This window comes from Mesoplodon densirostris, chromosome 17 (assembly GCF_025265405.1).
Source record: "Mesoplodon densirostris isolate mMesDen1 chromosome 17, mMesDen1 primary haplotype, whole genome shotgun sequence".
NCBI lineage: Eukaryota > Metazoa > Chordata > Mammalia > Artiodactyla > Ziphiidae > Mesoplodon > Mesoplodon densirostris.
In genome coordinates, this window is record NC_082677.1 from 5,894,647 (window position 1) to 5,915,168 (window position 20,522).

General features: G+C 43.7%; 1 protein-coding gene across 2 annotated transcripts; it reads right to left on the reverse strand.

The window, feature by feature from the left end:
• Positions 1 to 233: 233 nt before the first annotated feature.
• On the reverse strand, positions 234 to 17,033 carry SLC46A3 (solute carrier family 46 member 3). Of its 2 annotated transcripts, XM_060079890.1 has the most exons (6): positions 16,548 to 17,033; positions 15,856 to 16,069; positions 9,385 to 10,255; positions 7,832 to 7,915; positions 3,530 to 3,686; positions 234 to 1,530 (listed from the first exon to the last, which is right to left on the reverse strand). In XM_060079890.1, exons 2-6 carry the CDS (start codon positions 16,042 to 16,044, stop codon positions 1,446 to 1,448), a joined length of 1,386 nt encoding a protein of 461 aa, XP_059935873.1. In that variant the 5' UTR covers positions 16,045 to 16,069; positions 16,548 to 17,033; the 3' UTR covers positions 234 to 1,445. The 2 variants fall into 2 exon arrangements, with proteins under 2 accessions (XP_059935873.1, XP_059935874.1); XM_060079891.1 differs by lacking the exon at positions 7,832 to 7,915.
• Between the last annotated feature and the right edge of the window lie 3,489 nt (positions 17,034 to 20,522).

A 20,522-nucleotide genomic window follows, 5' to 3' on the forward strand; every position in this document is an offset into this window, starting at 1 on the left:
TACCTACTTTCAAGAGATTACAGAGGAGTTAGTCAGCTAGGTGTACTTCAAGACATTTGTGTTCTTATGTATGGAAACTTAGAACATGGGAGATATTGAAGGACCTGTGACAATACCATAAACCATAAATGCATATGGGCTACATATTTTTCAATTTATTTGCAAGGCTGGCTTAATGACTATGGCATGGTATCAGTGGTTACTCTCATAATGCATTAAATATATAGCTTTAAATGATTTTTACAAGTGAAAACAAAACTCTGTGTTTAGTTCAAATTTTATTGTGGATATAATGAGGAATCAAAGATTGTCCCTGTCCTCAGCTGCTCATTGTCTAGTAGGGGAACAAACATTACAAGACAAGGGAAAATGCTTGGATGGCAGTACCCAGAGAGCTGTGGGAGCCCTGCAGGGACGGGGGTGGGGGGTGGAGGTGGGCAGGAGGTGAGGGTAGAAATGTCCGGAAGGGACACGGAGGAAGCGGAAGCTATGCCTTGGCTGAGACTTAAAAGTTTCAACGTAGGGAGGGAAGAAGGCCCCATGGAACCCCGTGTGCAGACAGGAGGCAGGAGAGGATGCAGTGTTTTCAGGGACCATGGTGGTCCCAGGATGAGTATAAGGCAGTAAGAGATGGATACCCTTTGACAGAAAGAAGGAATGAATATTGACTCTATAAATACTAGTTACTTTACATCATGATTGCCTGTTTACTCAGTTTTTACATTTCTTTAGGAACTACTTGTAATCTTTTTTTTCAGTCACCCCTGTGTTACTTATGGAAATATTATCATGCCTGTCACTGATGAAACGTATTAGGAAAAGTGAAAACGTATTCATTAAAGTTCTTCCCTTTGAAGGATATTGCAGCTACTGAGAGCTTTGACTATCACTAACACCTTGATGGGCTCTAAAAAACAAAGCATTACCCAAGTAGAAGAAAATTATATTATGAATACTTGAAACTTCTATCATTTTCCTATAAGCGACTGACTCATCATAATTTTCAACAGTTATTCCTTCAAAATCTTTGAGAGGGGTCAAAAAGTCATTTTGCAGATGAAGAAACTGAGGCAGACAAAGAGTTCTTCCTTGTCTTAATGTGAGAGACTGGAGTGTATCAGGGAGATTATTGCTTTTGATTGTATCAGATTTCTTAGTCCCATCTTATACCGATCAGTTTCAGTTTCTTTTGTAAATCCCAAAGTGGGAGGTGTCTTGAGATTTGTTCTTTTATCTACTGGGAATATGTCACATGATCTTCGTAAAGTGCTCAAAGCGCATGGTGCTGTAAGAAGCTAGAGCAGCAACTATTTCTCTGACTGTTTAGAAGAAAGGACTTGCAGCCTTGATTATTCATGAAGTGCTGATTGTGGAGCTAGTTTGTATCCTTCAGAAGTCAAGGGTATATGATATGAGCATTTGGATTTTTTTCAAATCACAATTAATCATCTGTCTGAAGTGTCTCCGCTGGATTCTTCTTGTATAAGCAGGACATAGCTTCCCGCATTCCTGCTGATGCACGTGACAGCACTGCCAAAGCAAGTAAGACATCGATCAAGGCAGCACATAAGTAATCTGTATTCCATCTTTTCCCTGGGCACACGGCTTTTAATAAATATACAAAGAAGGAGGACACTGGTACTTTGAATCTAACAGGCTTGTTATGCGTAGCTTTCCGAAAATAAAAGAATCTACGTGAGTTCTTCCCCTTCCAGATCCCTAAAATGTCCACCTGTCCCACTGTCTAGTCTGCACAGTCCACGTAAAATAGTTGTAACTAAAGCTATTACTGAAGTTCATGTTTAATACCTGTAACTGAAGCTAGGATAGAAGACATCAGGAAATAATGAAAATAGCATGTAATTTGAATTTTAAAAATATTGAACAGATTAAAAAAAAAACTCAGAAGACCAACTACAGTTACACTAGATGCATTATTAAAAGCATAATGACCTTTGATCTCTCTGCACTAATTTTTCCAATTATAAAAGTTATATGTGTTCATACAGAATATTTATAAATATATGAAGAATAAAATTAAAATGATCCATTATTCTACTTCCCACGTAATACAGTTCTTATTAAAGTCATTTTTCATGATATGGATGCACCATCATTTACTTAACCATTTCCTGTTGTTGGCCTTTTTGGTCATTAAAATATTTTTTGCTGTAATGAACTTCTTTATATATAAAATTTTGACATTTCTGATCATTTCCTCAGGATAGGATTCTAAATGGGATCACTGGTTCAAATACCATGAATTTTTGGGGAAACTTCTGATACATGTTCATGAATTGCTTTCCAAGAACGATAATGCCGAATAACACTACTCCCAGCGGAGTATAAGGCTGATGGTCTCATCACGTGCTCACTAGCAAAGCATGGAGTTTTAATTTTGCCAATTCAATAGGTGATAGTCTCCTTCTAAAAAGATACCTAGTAAAAATAGCTTTTCATCACAGTTACAGAGGAACTGTAAATACTACTGTAGTCCATCTAACATGGATCTAGGTATCAGCATCCCACTGAGACAGTATGTACCGAGGTCCTACTCTGAATAAGACGCAGGCCAGCCCTTTAAGGAGTTCACAGCCATGGCAGAGTTTAAAGCCCGTGTGGATAGATTCTGTCCTCCCTCCCTCACAGCCACAGCCCACAGTGCTTAGGGGAAGGCAGATGCCAGACCCTGTGCCCCACCTTCTACCCATCCCCATCACCCTGCTCTGCGGCAGCCGTGTGAAATGGGCAAGCCCAGCAGAGGCAGGTTAATGAGCTCTTAGCTCAATGCTTGGGCCCCAGAGAATGTGTCAAATATATTTGCTTGTGCGTTTTCACAACCACTTATCTAGTTGGCTTACACAGTTTGTTCATTGAAAGGGAGAGGGAGAAGACCTATTTCTTGTAAGTTTATGCCTCTGGTCTTTTCATTCTATGTACTATTCACAAATAGAATTTTGTAGTTTGTATTTACTTGGATATTTACATTTGAAAAGGAAATCATCAAATAAGCCAACTCTCTGTAAAGGGAAGAGAATTCTTAATATCCAGTGTATGGTATCTGCTCTTGTCATTTACCCAAGAATCTGTATTAAAGTATATCTTCTTAGAGTAATCGTTGACCTTCAGGGGATAGTATACTGTAGGAAATCATTGTTTGAATGTACATATATGTATATACATATTCATAGAATATATGTGTATTGAATATACATATCAATATATATGTACTGATTATACTTATATATTCTTAGACACTAAATTCATCAGTTGTTCATATTTAAAGATAAGGGGGTAACTTCTCAGAGTCTCTGTCTAACCCAGTGTTTCCTTCTCTTAGTCCTGGTTGGCCACACCACTGTCTCTTTCTAAGTCTCCAAAATTATTGACAGATGTCTTCATGTCTAAAAGTTCTTGAGAAAAGTACATTCCGAGGCAAAACTTCAACAGACCTATGTAATTGTACTGGTGAGGTCAGGGAATTCAATCCATCTGTCCTTTGATAAAAGGATAAAAAGTAATGACATACCATAGACTGATGGCTGGAATTAGTAATAAAACAGCGGAGAGCAGAAAGACGAAGCCTTTGTACCAAGCAACGGTGGCTGAATAAATTCCGTTGAAAGTAGAAACTGCAGTGATTCCGCCAAGTGTTTCTAAGAAAGCGAGACAAGCGAACATGGTGCCTGTTTGGGGTCAGGGTGTGGAGGGAGAGAGAGAAAAGGCTGAGTTACAAAACAACAGACAAAAATAATGCAGAAAACGGCTACTCAGTGAAAAGTGCAGACCTGGGGGCACTGCTTGGTGAAGGAAAGCTACTCCCTCAAAATCCCTGAGAAGGCAGTCACCCGTTTTGTGGGTGAAGAAACGGAGCTCAGGAGCTCTCCCTGGACCTGGTGTGAGAGGAGCTGGAATCAGTACTTCCAGGGTCCGTGCGGCAAAGCTAAAAGGCACTGGCAGCTGAGGCGTGTGGAATCCGCCGCATCTCCCGTCCCTGCTACAGCCTAAGACGCAGCCCCACCTGCCCCTGAGGTTCGCGGTGCCACCTTCCACTCTCAGTCCCTGCGCTAATTTGGGACACACCTGCAGGGGCAGGATGGCTCCCAGGCAAGCAACGTCCCACCCACCGGCCCTCTGAAAGGTCAAGTCAGATCTGGCGAGAGTGACAGGCAAGGCGGAGAGATAATCTTCTTACCATACATTCTGCAATTTGAATTTGATCTCTTCCTCCAGAGTAACAAGAAGTTCAGTCACACAAGATTCCTGTGTGACTCATCAAGTAACTACGTAAGTGCCCGGTGCTGTAGTGAAGGTTATGCCACAGTCTGACATTGAGTGATTCTTTAAAACATATTTTTCTGTCTTACGTGCTTACAACTGGCTCCCCTCTGAGGGGACTCTGCTGTCCTTCCCGCTTGCCACACGCTGAGTGTGGGAAAGGGCAGGCCATGGAGCATTGCTCAAGAAGCCTGAAATGGCTGCATGGTCGGCCCAAGCTCACAATCAGAGAAATGGTCATTATTCTACAAGTTTTGAGTTTAGTCTGGAATCCAAGACCATACTGACTGAAGAGTGAAACTTCCGAAAGACAGCTGGTCATCTTGATGTGTTTTTTCCTCTTTGTCAAATCCTGTATCACTACAAATGTGGCTGTTCTCAGCTCTCTGTGGCTTCCGTGGCATAAGTTCCTACGTAGTTTCTGCAGACTCTTCTTAAGCCATTGCTTGTTCCCTACTTTGCCGAGTTTACTTTTCCATGACGAATTGTAATATATTTTTCTTACAGACAGTGCAAATCCTGTAAATAATTGTGTTTGATTGGACTGATAGGAAGGAAAAGGGCAAGCTTGGGGACCCAGCTTGGTTATAGTTTACATGTCTAGACTCTAACTTTCCCCACGGTCTTGATCTTTTAGACTGTGTATTGATTTTTATCTATTTAAACTTTCACTTTATTAAACATATTCTCATACACTGCGCTTCAGAGTCTTCACTGAACAACAGGACACATGTTCATAAAACAAACATCTCTCTGCAGAATGCTGGGTTATCAGAGATGTGTCTTCTTTTGACCAAAATGAAAGTTCTGTCAATGTCAAGGGCACATATGCTTTTTTCACTGCTGTGTCCTCAGGGCGTAGCTGTGCTGGCACCTGGTAGACATTTAATATATATTTGTCAAATGAATGAGTAAAAGCTTCATTCAAGGGCAATTACCAGTCATCAAGTAGCATATGGACTTAATGCCTCTATGATTTATGACAATAGAGGAAGTTAGTTTAATTGGAAAGAAGTTCTCCTAGTTACGTATCTACGTTATTGTTTCATTTTACTTCTGATCCCTTGCTACAGCCGGGGACAGGTGGTATGGTGCTAATCCTATTATGCAGCCGCTTGAGTCCTTTCTTGTTGGGAACTCGGTCAGGCCGTGCTGTGTTCTGACAACCATCTCGTGAAGTAGCTCTAACTTGTTGCTGAACTTCCCTGAGCAGCACAACTTATTACTTCATTTCTTTTTAGTGCGAAATTATATTCCGTTGGACAGACACACCTCATTTTGTTTATTCATCAGTTCATGGACATTTGCATTGCTTATGCTTCTTGACTGTTACAGATAATGCTACTGTGAACATGTGTGTACAAGATTTTGTGTGGACATGTTTTCATTTCTCTTCGGTATATACCTAGGAATGGAATTGCTGAGTCATAAGGTAGCTCTGTTTAACTTTATGAGGAGCTACCAAACTGTTTGGTAAAATGGCTGCATCATTTTACATTCCCACCAGCAGTGTATGAGGGTTCCAATTTCTCCACATGCTCATCAACACTTCTTATGGTCTATCTTTTTCATCTTGGCCATCCTAGTGGGTCTCATTGTGGTTTTGATTTGCCTTTCCCTGATGCCTAATGATGTTGAGCACTTTTTCATGTGTCTGTTGGCCATTTGTACATCTTCTTTAGGGAGATGTCAATTCAAATCCTTTGCCCATTTTTTAATTGGGTTGTCTTTTTATTGCTGAGTTTTAATAGTTTTTATATATTTTGGATACAAGTTCCTTATCAGACGTATGATTTGCAAATATAGTCTCCCATTCAGTGGGCTGTCTTTTCACTTTCTTGATGGTGTCTTTTGAAGCATAACAGTTTTTAATTTTGATAAAGTCTAATTTATCTATTTTTTCTTTTTTTGTTGTGCTTTTGGTTTCGTATCTAAGAAACCGTTGCATAATTCAAGGAAGCAGGTAGGTTTTTACATACTGTAGTTTTTATATTCCTAAGTGGTTTTCCAATTAATCCTCATCACACAATCTATAAACAGCTGTGTGAATATATAGCTACATCTTACGAGTGGAAAAGAATCAAGAAATATATTTTCAACCTTATTGAATTATGCAGTCTTCTCCAGTGTTGACTAAAGTGCCATAAGTACAATAGCATAATTATGAATTATTCATAAACAATTGATATGAACATTTGCACCAGGCTAAGACATGGAACAAAAGCAAGCTCCAAGGTCTCATAATATTCGTATGATCAAAGGAAAAGGAGGTCAACCACAGATGCCTAATATCTAACAAGTACCCGGTTCTAACTAGAGATTTAATTTTTGTTTTCCGTCTGTACTGGTTATTCTCTGCCCTCCCCCTCAGCTGTTTGATCTTCTGTGCCCTGCTCTGTGCTCGGGAGGCTGACCCCCCGATACTATGACTTGGACCTCCTTGGACTTGGTCGTGGGGTCCAGGGGGAGACGGCTGTGCGGGTTCTCCTCTGTTCCCTCCCTCCGTGGGCCGTCCTCTCCTCTGCGCTGCCCCTCCCCGAAGTCTCTTGATTGAATCAGCTGAGTGGGAGGCTGTTTTCTCTAGGACTCTGACTCAGGCCCAGCTCTAACATTTGTGGGATCCAGCGTAAGAATACAATTAGAGGCCTCCAAGTTCTAAGTATTTAAAAGTTCTAATTCTGGGAGTTCCCTGGTGGCCTAGTGGTTAGGATTCTGGGCCTTCACTGATGTGGCCTGGGTTCAATCCCTGGTCGGGGAACTGAGATCATGTAAGACGTGTGGCGCAGCCAAAAACAAAAAGTTATAATTCTGACTAACAGACTGTTAACTAAGGTCTGTTCTGTCTCCCTGCTCTGAGGAAATACCTTCCTAACGATTTGGAGGTCAGACACAAACTTAGAGTTCTCAGACGTTGTAGAGCTCCATGTGGAACATGACAGCCCTGGGAGAGCTGCCCCTCACCACCCAGTCCCCACCCAGCCTGCAGACTGCAGCCACCCACATTGTATTCTACCTCTTGTTCTGCTCAGAAAGGGTCATTTACACGTGGGTGTAGACACCCCGCCCTGCAATTCCAAGGTTGGGCCAGACCCTCCTGTAAAGAGTCACCCTTTGGCTACCCCTTTGGTGTATAGGAGAGCACACTGGGGTCACAGTCTACCCTCAGGGGAATGGGTCTGAGGAAGAGGATCATCAAGGCATTCACTGGATGTGAGCTGTTCAGCTGGGAGTTATGGGGACCCACGTACCCTGAGTGTAGTCTAGAAGTGGGGAGTGTTGTGGGCTCCCAGGGGGCATATAGCCTGGCCCTGAGGTCTCCTCTCCCCTTGGGGCGGAGCAGCTCCAGAGAAAGCCCTCTAAAGCACCAGGCCCCGGGCAGGGGCTCCCTTGCTTGAATATAAGCTCTTCCTAACACAGACCTTACCAATTCAAAAGGAGTTCTGTGCAGAAAAAGGATTGTAGAATATCCTGAAGAATCAAACACTGATTATACACAGATATGAATTGGTACAGATCATAGATTCATTCTATTCCTTAAGCAAATTAAACTCACCTTGTTCAGTAGAACGAACCACTTTTGATATCATGGACCGTAGAACAGAGAGTGGCACAACAGTGAAAAGGAATGGCAGCCTGACTGTGAGAGGAATAGTCGGAAATTACTGGCTGAATCAGAAAACTAAGGGTTCGTTTTAAAGGTGGTACACTTAATCTCTAAATACTTCATTTTCTTTAAGCATCTTAACTCATTGCATCTAACGGCTGAATTAATTAATGGTAGAATTCTGTTTAATGAATTAAGATAGACTATAGACAGGTCAGTTTAAGATTACTCTCAAGTTTAAGTTTACTCTTAAATTCTTATTCTAGTGCAGAGAACAAGAGTTCATGGAAGTTACAGGTCCAGATCTATATAATCTGCCACTTGAAATTGATCTGTTTCCCTAGTTATTATAGTAACGTCGTGTTTATTAGCAGGTTGCGACTGTTGATAAATTTTTTGTTTTCTGTTTTTGCTCTTTCAGACTTGGCATTCTCATTGTTAAAATTCTTTTATTATATTGATCTACTTATTGGTAAATTGGTTTCTTATCTTCTTGCTTGTTCATCTTTGTGGCTGAATAATTTCACGAACACAAGTTGCCTCTGCTCTTAAATTGACCCTTAATAGTAGCATTTTTAGTTATATGACAAAATGGTAAGATATTACATTTGCAGACCACTTTAAAGTTTTCAACATGTTTTCACATATATTAACTTACTTGGCGTTGGCAACTCCAAGGGAAACAGGGAGGGAGAACTGGCATTTACTGAACCCTTGGCATTGCGCTAAGTGATTTACAGTTATCTCTTCTAATATTCGTTATAACCCTCTGAATTAGGTACCACTATGCCCATTTTATAGATGAAAAAACAAGGGCTCAGAGTAGTTCAGTAACTTGCCCAAGGTCACTTAGTGCTGTAGATGGAAATTAAGCCCAATTCTGTTTGGTCACCCTGCTTCCCTGCAAGATAGCAAGAGGTTAACACTGCCTTTGTAGAAAAAGACTAAATTGGATCTTTCTTGAGGTCCCACTTTAACAGATCCTTTAACCCTTTCAAACACAGTATCTCACTCAAGCCCTAGTTAAGGAAGCAGTCCTATTTGCCAGAAAGTGATTCATCAAAAGCCAATTCATGAAATGACCAATTTGCTGAAAGATCAATTTGCAAAATCTTCTTGAATATATTCAATGAATTTTTTTAATGTATCTTTTGAGTATACTTTACACAGTTGTCTTAAAATTGTAGCCTTCTTAGCATCATTTTAAGAAATATTCAAGTTGGTGAATGCTATTTTGAAGGACTGATTCACAAGAAGAATGTTCCTCAAAACAATTTTTCGGCAAATATGCAAATTTGGAAAATTGTGGTTATTCAACTTTTTTTTTTTTCTTTAAAGTCAGTTGGTTTTCAGCTTCTGGCAAACTGGCTTTAAACAAATTACCTTTACTTGAACTAAAATGCATTAAATAGAGAATTTTATATTAAAGTTTCTCACCCAACAGACTAAATTCATTTTATGTAAACATCAATACACAGTTCTAGGCTACATTTGTAACTTACCTAAAAACATCATCAGTGTTGTTCTGGCAAAAGCAGTCATAGCCATTCCTACCATGGTGGTAAAAATTCCAATGAAGGCCATGTGAATATCTTCCATACAATAAGAAAAAAGCCATATTCCTAGGAAACTACTGAAAAAAGAGACACTACCCAAAGCTGATCCATAACCTATTAAAACTTCATCCCAGCAGAGTGGTGAATCCAATTCATAAAGGATAAAAATGGGGGAAATGCCAACTGTCACGAAAAAATAAGTGATCATTGTAAAAAGCAACAAACAGAGCAAAGATCGTTGCTCACCAGAATTATTTTTAAAAAGCATGTAAGTTCGGTAAAATAAGTTTTTAAAGCCTTCAGTCCATGATATAGAAACATTCTGAGATGAAGGCTCTTTCATCGAATCCTCAAGAAAGAATAAAATATAAATCAAGTTAACAGCAAGAGCCATAGTAGCAATTAAAAACGACCACACAAAACCTAGTTCTCTAATAAAATAGCCAGAAGACAATCCTGTTAATCCAGTGACAATTCCAAGGAGGAAGTCAATTATAGCTATTCGAATTGTTCTTTGTTTCTTTTCTTTACACTGATCAACTATGTAGGCAAAAGAGGCGCCCAGAAGTGTGGTGTAATTGCCACAAAGTGCACCCAAAAAGGTAGATGCAATCAAAAGCTGGATTGGAAAGGCAAAATAGGAAAGCAAACAGAGCCAAGCACTGTTTGCAAGAGCACCAACAGAAGACAGAATCAAAGGGAACTTCCGTCCTCCGTGGTCACTATGAGACAGAAGCATGAATGTAGACACGAGACCAGGAATTAACCCACTTATGTCCATCTGCAGGTTAAAGAGAGACACTTTTTTCTGAACTTCCTGCAAAGAAATAAAAAGAAGACAAAGTGTTTACAGAGGCTTATACAATATGCCTAAAAATACCCTGGTACATACTTTTTCTTGATATTGCCAGTAGGTCAGGGATGGGGAATCTCTAGTACAGGGGTTTGATATAGCTTAAATCTTCATCCAGTTCACAAAGCAAGTATCAAGAGGTGATACAATCATCAGTGCTCAGTCACAGTATTCAAGTACCACAGTGGAGACATTAATCCATAAAAATAAAAGTGTGTGTACTGGTGTATGTCTGACTTATACAGAGGATCCACAGAACCCAAGGCCTCGGGGACGGGTCATGTAATGACTTCTCTTTCTTCTGTGAACAGTTAGCACTAAGACATCATGACCACTGTTCTAAAGCAAGAACGGTACCTTTTCCATGATACACCTTTCTGTCTACTCTAAAGGGAAATGAATATCACATGTAAACATCGTATCTGATAGGCCTTTATTTAGATAGAGCTCAGTTGTCCTTTTCACGTGTCTCCACAAATATTCCTTTATTTACTAAAAATTAAGTTTATTTATTTATTATTATTAATTTATTTATTTACTAAAACTCAAAGAGGAGCTTTGCATTGACTAAAGATGGTAGCGTGCCATGAACTAAGGAGTGAGCTAAACTCAACTTTCCTGAGGCCCAAAACAACTACGTACACGTGGATTGGCAGATGTAACAATTGTTACACTAGGTATTTGATGGGAAGAACTTGGGGTGATTTAAAAGCATTTTCTTCTCGCCACTTCTCTGTATTTTCCAAACTTTATATTAAAGGATATGTGCCGTTTTTATAATGGGGATTACTAAACTCATTTTAAAAAAGATTTATTCACGTAATATTTAGAAAGTACCTTAAAAACCACAAAAATATCACAAAAATATGATGAACCACAAAAATATCAGATACGGAATTAAGGGTTTTTTAAAATAGTGAGCCTATTTTTATTTTTATATATTTATATAATTCAGGCCATTCCATGTTGCCAGGAAATGTTGTGGTCACTCAAACCCAAAACTTCAGTCATCTTTGCTTCTAGCCTTTCCCTTCGTCCATGCTCCCCAACACAATCTATCCTGTCCCCCTAAAATTTCTCACTTTACCTTCTTGATGGTCCCATAGTTGCCACTTGGATGACAACTCCCATTGGTTTTCACCTGGACCACTCTGGCATCTAACCGGTCTCTTCATTCAATTCAGAATATAATGTCAGTCTTACCACTTTGGAGATCACAGACACTGCTGCTGGGCACGTGCTGCAGGGCACCACAGCACACTGTCGGCACGTCTCTCACCTGCTCAGAAGCTGCAGTGTCTCCCCACTGCCTGGGAAAGTCCACACTCCTTAGCCTGCTATTTAAGGCCCCCGAGACGTGGCCTGATCTCATCTTCAGCGTTATCCCCACTCCCCTCCCAGATACGGTCTATGTTCCAGGCACAGTCCATAGTCAGGTCCCACTTAGATTTCCCTGAAATTCCCAAACAGGGGTCATCACTCCTTTTTCTGAACCTTCTCATAGAACAGTTATCATTCCCCAGCTGTACTTTTTTGTGTATTGATTAAGAGCTTGAGCTCTGGAGTCAGAGGAATCTGGATTCAAATACAGTCAGTTCTGTACACCACAGTTTGAGTGGTCTTTAAAAACACACATCAGCTTGTGTCACTCCTCTGTCAAACCCCCAGTGGCTTTCCTTACACTGGAATAAATGCAAACTCCTTATCACGGCGGGGGGCGACCCCACATCACGGCGCCTCTGATTCATTTCCCCTTCCTCACTCCTCTCGGCCGACAAGCCACGCCACAAACCTCCATGCCACTTGCTGTTCCCTCTGCCTGATCGTCGCACAGCTCACTTCCTCAGTTCAAAGCCACTTCCTCAGAAGGGCCTTCCCTGACCATCACTCAATCCAAAGCAACCCCACTAATCCCCACCCAACGCTCCAGCCCCTTATCCTTGTTGTTTTTTTCCTTAGAGACTCACAGGCTCCTTGACAGGAGATTATATTTTATTCGATCTGTGCACTGTGTGACTTCCCTCCTACAACCTAAGCTCCTGGGTGGGGTGAAACCTGTCCTCTTCACCATAGTATCATCAGCTCCAAGAACAGGGCTTCCAGGGAGGGTAGGTACTCAATAGATTGATTAAATGGAGAAACTATCAAGTAAAATAGGCCTCTCTAACTCGCGTGCTATGTGTGATCCTGACCAAATTACTTATGTCTGTAGCTTCTTCATCTGACCAGAGGGAATGTCAACAGTCCCAATCTTGCAGGCTGTCAGGAGACTTAAAATTAAAGTCAACATAAGGTGCTCCACACAGGGCCCTCGTACAGTCAGTGCTGTTTCATTTTTACTAGGTTAGGTCTTTTGAGCACATCTTTGTATCTCCTACAGATATAGAAGCCATCAAGTAAGTATTTATTGAATAAACAAATAAAGGAAACAGTTATCGTTTACTCAACTCCTCAGCACGGTGTTCCAGTGTGGGACTCCTCCTCCCACTGCCACGCCTCCACCTAAGTCCTGTCCCCTCCTTTGTTCCTACTGTCACCCCAGCCCAGTCTGTTACACAGACTACTCGCCTCGTCTGCAACCCATGTTGTGAAATTCAGATCTTAGCAAACTCAAAGCATAGTTCAACCATAAAGCAGTGTTGAGACAGAAGAAATTGTGTTTGAACATTATAAACTCTGGAGAATTATAATTATGTGTTATGTGTTATATTAGGGTAGATGGGAGAAATCAGAGTGAAAAAAAAAGCTATTCCCTATACAAGATTGAACAGAATGACAAGGTACTGAGACAGGGATAAACTAAGGAAAGTGCTATCAATTTTAAGGAAGTCACCATTTCATAGGCTAAAAGGCATATATTAATTCCAGTTGAGCAGAAGGTATTCCTTATCTGCTGGTAACCAGGGATTGTGTTATTAAAAGGTTTATAAATAAATTCCTGAGCAAGAACAACTTCATGATCTATTGGGTAACCCGAAGTTGTCCCCTCCAGCGGCAGAGGAGTCCCTATCTTGAAAGGTGCCTGAAGAGATGAGGCCACAATGGCCGGTGTAACACTTCAAAACCAATCATTTACAAGGGAAGGAGAGGGCGGTAAGGGGCTTAAAAATTCCTTCCTCCACAAAAGTCAGTAGACATCCCAGAATTCCCTACTCTCTGCCCTTCGCCAAGAGTTCCTTCCACAGCCTTGCCACGTTGTTAAGGGGCCTTTTAGAGATTAATCTCATCGCCCAAGAGAAGTATGTAGTTGTACTTACAGTCACAGGGCTCAGAAAACTTGAAGATTTGAAAGATAGGTTAGATCAATATCCATATGAATATATATGTTATATATACCTTAACCCCAGATGGATTGAAAAATATGACTTTCATCCAAATGGACTTTCAAAATGTTAAATATAAGTGAAATTGCTCCAATTATTCTTATATTTGTACCCTGAAATTCATAATACTATCTTGCATACCAATACATTTGTAAGTGTGTATATTTGTTATGTGGGAAGGTTAAATAAAAATGGCATAACCAGGGGCCTCCCTGGTGGCGCAGTGGTTGAGAGTCCGCCTGCCGATGCAGGGGATACGGGTTCGTGCCCCGGTCCGGGAGGATCCCATGTGCCGCGGAGCGGCTGGGCCCGTGGGCTATGGCCGCTGGGCCTGCGCGTCCGGAGCCTGTGCTCCGCAACGGGAGAGGCCATAACAGTGAGAGGCCCGCATACCGCAAAAAAAAAAAAAAAAAAAAAAAAAAAAAATGGCATAACAGAGGTTCAACATATTGTATTCTTACACACAATTGATCTTCTGGGAGAGCGGCAAGAAAAATCTGAGCTGAAAAAATCATTTATTTATTTTATCAGGGGCTGACCCTGTGCTATGACATCTCTTATTTTTAGGGTTACAAGAACAGTCCACAGATCTCTAAGTGGAAGCTCACAGAACAGGGAACATTGTTCTTGGATTTAAAGGGGGCAGAATATTCTCTGAGAAGCTGAGCAGGGACAGGATCCAGGGAAGGGGCCAGAAGGAAGTGTTACTCTGTCCTAAGGAGCGAGTGGTGAGTGGGTCGCCACGCCCTGTCCCAGTTGCGGGTGGGATGGTTTCTAGTTCCCCAATCTGAGAAGAAGCACCTGTCGCTCTAGTGCACCGACTGTAAGGCAAGGATCTAGGGCGGTATGTTCTCTTGAACATTAATCCAGTGAAAGAGCAGTCAATCGATTAAAACATTTGGCAAAAATCTTCAAAATGAGACCCCTGCTCTGGGCAGTGGGGGGCTTTCAGCAGCTGGGTTAGGCAGGGAGCGGGGCCAATACTCATCACCTGCACAGTCACAGAGGTCACCAAAGCGGCTGGACCAAGGCCCGTCTTCCGTCACCCTAGAGGGTGAGGACAGCCGACCTTTCCAGACACTCAAGTCCTCTCCTCTGTCCCTCCCACTGCTCCCAGGGGGCTGGTGAAGGAACTCACAGAAGGAAATGCAGAAACGGATGAGCCTCTGGAACCTTCTTACTCCCTGGAGATTATATACATGTAACAGGAAACATTCTTAAAGGGAGACAAAACCAAGAGGAGAGCCCCTTGTCGGCCCTTCTGTTTTTATGACCTCACTCTAGGCCAGAACCTCGATATCTGCATGGCTGTTGAGAAATAATCTGTTCTTTTTTCCATGGGTGCAGCTGACTCAGAGTCCCTTAGACTCTTTTCATCTTTTGACTGGGGAAGCAGCACCACTCTTTTGCCATCACAGAATATTCCCAAGGGGAAGAGTTCAAAGTTTACAAGTGTGGTTGTTCTTCAGGCATTGGTCGGGCGGGGGGGAATTTCCAAATCTGGATGCTCGCTCTCCTTTGCATTTGGACACTGGTAGACTGTTAGAGACCGCCTAAGGGAATGGAGACTGGCGACGTACCTCCTGGGGAGGAGGCTGGACGTGGGGAAGGACAGGCTCTGGAGCATCTGGCTGCACATGTTCCGGGTCCTCAGAGCGCAAGTGGGTGCTCCCCACCCCCATATCCTCACACAGGTCCTCCTCAGCGCTGGGGGGTCAAACTGATTTGATACCACCGAACGATGGATGACAAATGCCACCCTCACCCCATGACAGACCCTGGTGCCGGGCCCACAGTCCTCAGGGATGGGCCACTTTCTGGGGTCACTGAAAACTGGGTCATGCCCGTGAAGCGGAAGCGGGTAGGGAGGAAGCGGGCAAGGGAAAGGCAGGACCCACGCTTCACCCCACCCCTGGCCACCAAGTACCATTCCAGCCTGCCCTGTCCCAACTTTCAGGCTTTCCGTGGGGAAGAAGAAAGGAGACAACCACGGAGGAGATGAGACAAAGGAGAAGAGCCAGTGTCACAGAAGAAGAAGGGGGTTTTAAGTAGAAGAGGCAGATTAAAGGTGTCAGGAAGCTTCAGACAGAAAGGAGAGTAAAGGCTTTTGGTTTGGGACTTAGGGGTTTTAGGGTGACCCTTAAAGAGATCCATGTATGAGGAGTGCACTATCCTCTTTCCTTTAAAATCCTGTTGCACATTCCCTTTTTAATACATGTTAGGAATATTTTAATTTCTTACCTCCTGGAATGTGAAAATTGGGCTGCTTTTGTTTTTTGCACACTCAGAAACATTGCTATCAGGTGCAATGCTGTAGTTGCCTGTTTCCTCCCATATTCTCCTGTACACATATTGTGTTGTCAGTGGAGCAGTCAAAGTCATAGCAAATACACTAAGGCAAATGGCGGGTTCCACAAATGGAATCTTCATCTTGCTTGGGTAGGTAGCCGAAATTCTATTAAGAAGAAAAGGAGAGAGAGAATCAGTTGCACTCTTATCTGAGAGGCTAGATTTTCAATGATGGGGAGTTAGGGGAATTTTGTGGAGTAAACAAGCAAACTAGGGAACAGAAAGCAGTAAGCACTTCCTAAGAAAATAACTTTCACTTAGGAACAGGGTACTCCGTAAACCTGAGACTGTCATACTTAACCATTTTTAAGAGCTGGCCTTTAAGGACTCAACCCGCCCTTGAGATGATTCTTTAAGATAGTCTTAATAAGCTGTCTACCACTTTGGCTATCCAGTGGTCACACTACAACTCCCACACTGAATACTGCCAGCTGGTTTTCATAAGGGAAACAGGTTGCTCTGGGGACACGACAATTACGTAATTGTTTATTATTGATTTTGCTGCTTGTGGACAGCAGACAGGAAGGGGGCCTTTAAAAAGCAGCTTCCAATCGTAAGGGTTTGTTTATGTTGTTTTAACTCACCCCACGGTCACAGTCTTCCTGCCGAGCTAGGCGCGGGTCTGACCGTTTTCGGGGCCGGAGTCTCGGGGGCTGTCTCCTTTCAGGGGCTGCCCTGCGCCCGCGGTGCCTCCTGGGCAGCAAGCGCGCACGGAGGCTGGGTTTGCGCCGCCGCGCTGGGATGGGAAGGGGAATTGCCGCTGAATTCGACCAGATGCACAGGTCGGGAGACCGCAAGCCCTGATTTTAAAGCAAAATAGGAAAGCGCACTTCCGCGTCCAGAGTGACAACGGTGACAGTTCACCGCGCAGCCCTCGCTCAGCTCCTGCGTGGCACTGCGGGCTCCGCCCGGCGAGCTCCCGCGGGGCCCGTGTGCCGGGCGGCTGCTCCCTGAGCCGTCGGCGGGCTGTCGCTGGGTCCGCGGCCCGGCTTGCCCTCGCGGTGACTCAGCCGCGCCAGCCGAGCATCGCCTCCGGCCCAGGAGACGGGCCTCGGGGGTGCTGGTCCCCCGCCGCCTGGGCGGTCGCTGTCCTGCTTTCCTGCGACTGGGCCCCTTGGCCGGCACCCCCGCGGGGATTGGTCCGCTCCGACGTCGCTCCCGAGCGCCCGCCCCCGGAGGCCCCGGTGGGGCCGCCGCAGGCGGCAGCCCCGGGTTCGTGCAAGGACTCTGAGGTTAGAGAGCTTTTCTGGGTCCGAATACCGCTTCTCACGGAAGCACACAGGAGATTTATTGCAGAAGTAACATTTTGGGAGGCAGGCTACTGTAGCATCCGTGCGGGCCAGGCAAGTGCTCAGAGAAACGCAGAAGAGGGGGACCGGGTAGGGGCGCCCGTACCCCCGGGTAGGGGGAGAGTGCTTCTGGCAGCGTTAGCCGGGGTCTGGAATGTGGTCGCTGGCTCTTCTTGGTGATGCAACCTTGGGCTAATTATTTCATCTCTATGAACGTCCATTTCTGTCCCATCTGTCAGGTGGGCATTAACAGCCTTACCGGATCGTTGTGATGAAACCCTCGAGGTGTGCATACAGCACATCCCCGGAGCAAAGGAGGGACAGTACATTCCCCCCAGCAAGCCCACCAGGAACACACCTGCAGATGAACGAGCTGGATTTACTACTTCTTGTAACGGGGAGGAATGCATTCACAGGGAACCACGGGATCAAAAGCTGTATTTTCCAGGGCAGAGGTCTCCAGGAGAATTTTGAAATTTTATGTTTTCAGTTTAATGACCTAGAGATTTTAACGTAAGCATATTCTGAATTGTCTTATAATCAAGTACTGGCACTTGATGTCACCTGTATTTGTATTTCCACTTATGATCACATTGGCTCCAAGTAGAAGTACTTTAGCAATGTCAGAGTAAAGAGAAAAGAGGTGGACTAAATATATAAACGATACACCCAAGCTAAATGAAGACCAAGGATGTCATATCATGTTCAAAATGTTTTCATGGTATTCCAGTAAAAAGTGTGGGAGAATTGAGTTACCACCTGACGCATGAATAGACACACTGATCTCAAAAGAACCTGTGCTGTACCAGGCAGTGCCATATTCAAGTGGCAAAGCCAAAACAGAATATAGTAGCTACTAGATTTCGTTAGTTTCAAGAAGAAAGTGGCTTTTAAGCTTCTGATAAAATCAGCAAAGTAAGATGTGGTGAAAAGATCTTAGTTACACTAAGCAATGACTGCTTAGTAGGTGATTGTCAATACTGTGCTCATAAGAGTTTAATCATACAACTCCAAGCACAAGTTGTTGAAAGACAATATAATCTGATCATATGACCTTGGTCAATAATATGCCAAAACAGACTTGGATAGGTCTTATCTATCTGAGAAATTCATAACCTAACTTCAATGCTTGTCTTTCTTGACCTCTGTTGCCTTGGATGCCATTGAACAAACTCCTCCTTCTTGAAATATTATCTCCCTTTGGGTTCCATGACACAACTCGATCTTTCTGTTACCCTGAGAGCTCCTTAGTTTCCTCGGTGGGTTTGCTTCTCCAAGGGTACTGTTTCTCAGGTTCCATCCCAGCTCCTCTTCTGTCCTGTCAATCACATCCACACTTGTGATCAACCACCAATATACCCATCACTCCCAAATCTCAGGTTCACCCAGTTCTCTTGAACTTGACACCCAGAGCTTCCACCCGAGTATTTTAAAAAGCCACTGCACACTTTAAAATGTCCAAAACATATACCATCTTCCTTATAAATCCAATTCCCTCCTGAAATCCCTGTTTAAACTAATGACATCACCTGTCCAGTCAGCAAAGTCAGAGACCTGGGAATCATAACTGGGTTTTTTTTGACTGCGTTGGGTCTTTGTTGCTGCGTGCGGACTTTCTCTAGTTGCGGAGAGCAGGGGCTACTCTTCGTCGAGGTGCATTGGCTTCTCCTTGTGGTGGCTTCTCTCGTTGCGGAGCACAGGCTCTAGGCGCGCGGGCTTCAAGAGTTGTGGCACACGGGCTTAGTAGTTGTGGCTCGCAGGCTCTAGAGCGCAACCTCAGTAGTTGTGGTGCATGGGATTAGTAGTTGTGGTGAACCTGTGGCATGTGGGATCTTCCCGGACCAGGGCTCGAACCCGTGTCCCCTGCATTGGCAGGCAGATTCTTAACCACTGTGCCACCAGGGAAGTCCTGTACCTGGCTTTTTGATCACCAAATGCTGTAGCTTTTATGTCATAAATATAACTGGCATGATTTATACCTCTTTTAGGTGTGTGGCTATAAGGCAAGTGGGCCCCTGGGTCCAGAGCATTTGGGCTGAGCAGCAATTTTTTGGCTTGGCCGAGGTTGGGGCTTTGTCTCGCCATCAGCCCACTGGTGAATGGAATCTGAAGGTTGCTGGGGAGGAAGTGGGCAAATCTGCAAAGAGCCCAAGGATTCCCCCGGTAAATCAGAAATCCTGACTCTTCCCCTTTGTGGTTTCAACTTAATCTAACACTTGTGATGTGGTGGGACAGTCCTAAGTAAGCCGAGTGCTGAGAAATGTACAGTAATGGCCCTCAAGAAGGTATCCACCACGCTGCCGGTGCTGGTGCTGCTGGGGGTGCAGTAAAAGAGCGGGGCTGGTATGGCAGGCCCAGCACCAGAGCCTGTCCTGTCGCAGGGGAAGGCCGGTCAGGAACAGGGTAATGATGTGGCACCGTGTCCTCATCTGCTGCCTTGGACCTTGGGGTTCCTTAAGAGAAATAACTGATTTTCTGTAAATAAAAGTATCTGTCTCTAAAGTTGTACTGGGGACCCAGTCTCCAATCGCGTGGGGTAACCGTTGCTAGCCTGGGTTCTCCTCCCTCCCTGCAGTCTGCGCCGCACTGTCTCAGCGGGTAGACTTTGAACCCTTACACCCGAGAGCCGGACTTCCTGTTTTCTGTGTCAGCCTCACCAGAGCAGAATTTGGAAGCTTAAGCAGTCACACCAGACTTCTCAAATTCTTTTCTCCACAACAGAAATATTAAACCAGACTGACTCGCTTGGATGAAGTAAGCACCTTGAGGGGGTCTTAATTTGCAAGGAGGGGAAAACTCAGAGAATGATGAGTGGACTTCTCTCAGTCAGGATGGAAGCTCAAATTTGATTTATTTGTGTAGTAACTTAAACGTGGCTTCATTTTCTACCACAGCAGGTGACATAGGATATATGTGAAAGCTCCTAGAACAGGGCCTGACACTTGGTGGGTATTCAGTAATCTTTGGATTGGAAGCTAAATCTTGCTTAATTAGACACACGTACTACTGTGTTCGAGAAGTTACGGAGAAGAACCTGACCTCTGCTTCAGTTTGGCGTTTGCTTTTTTGGTCCCACAGAGCGATCACTTTCCTCCTTAAGGGGAGTCAGTCCCCTTTTTACTGGGCTGTGAGAGTAGGGAAGGATCTAAAGTCAGCAGAGTACATGCAATTCAGGCACAAGTGACTCCATAACATAGGCCACGTTTAGAGGATTAGTCCTCTACCTTCCATCCCCAGCTCCTTAGAAAGGCCATTAAACTATATTTTTAC

Excerpts from the sequence above, each read along its gene's own strand:
- SLC46A3 (XM_060079890.1), bottom strand. The coding sequence starts at position 16,044 with ATGAAGATTCCATTTGTGGAACCCGCCATTTGCCTTAGTGTATTTGCT. Across the intron at positions 10,256-15,855 it reads CAATTTTCACATTCCAGGAG|GAAGTTCAGAAAAAAGTGTC; the intron begins GTAAGAAATTAA and ends ATTTCTTTGCAG. Across the intron at positions 1,531-3,529 it reads ATTCCAGCCATCAGTCTATG|TGCTGTCACGTGCATCAGCA; the intron begins GTATGTCATTAC and ends TTGCTTTGGCAG.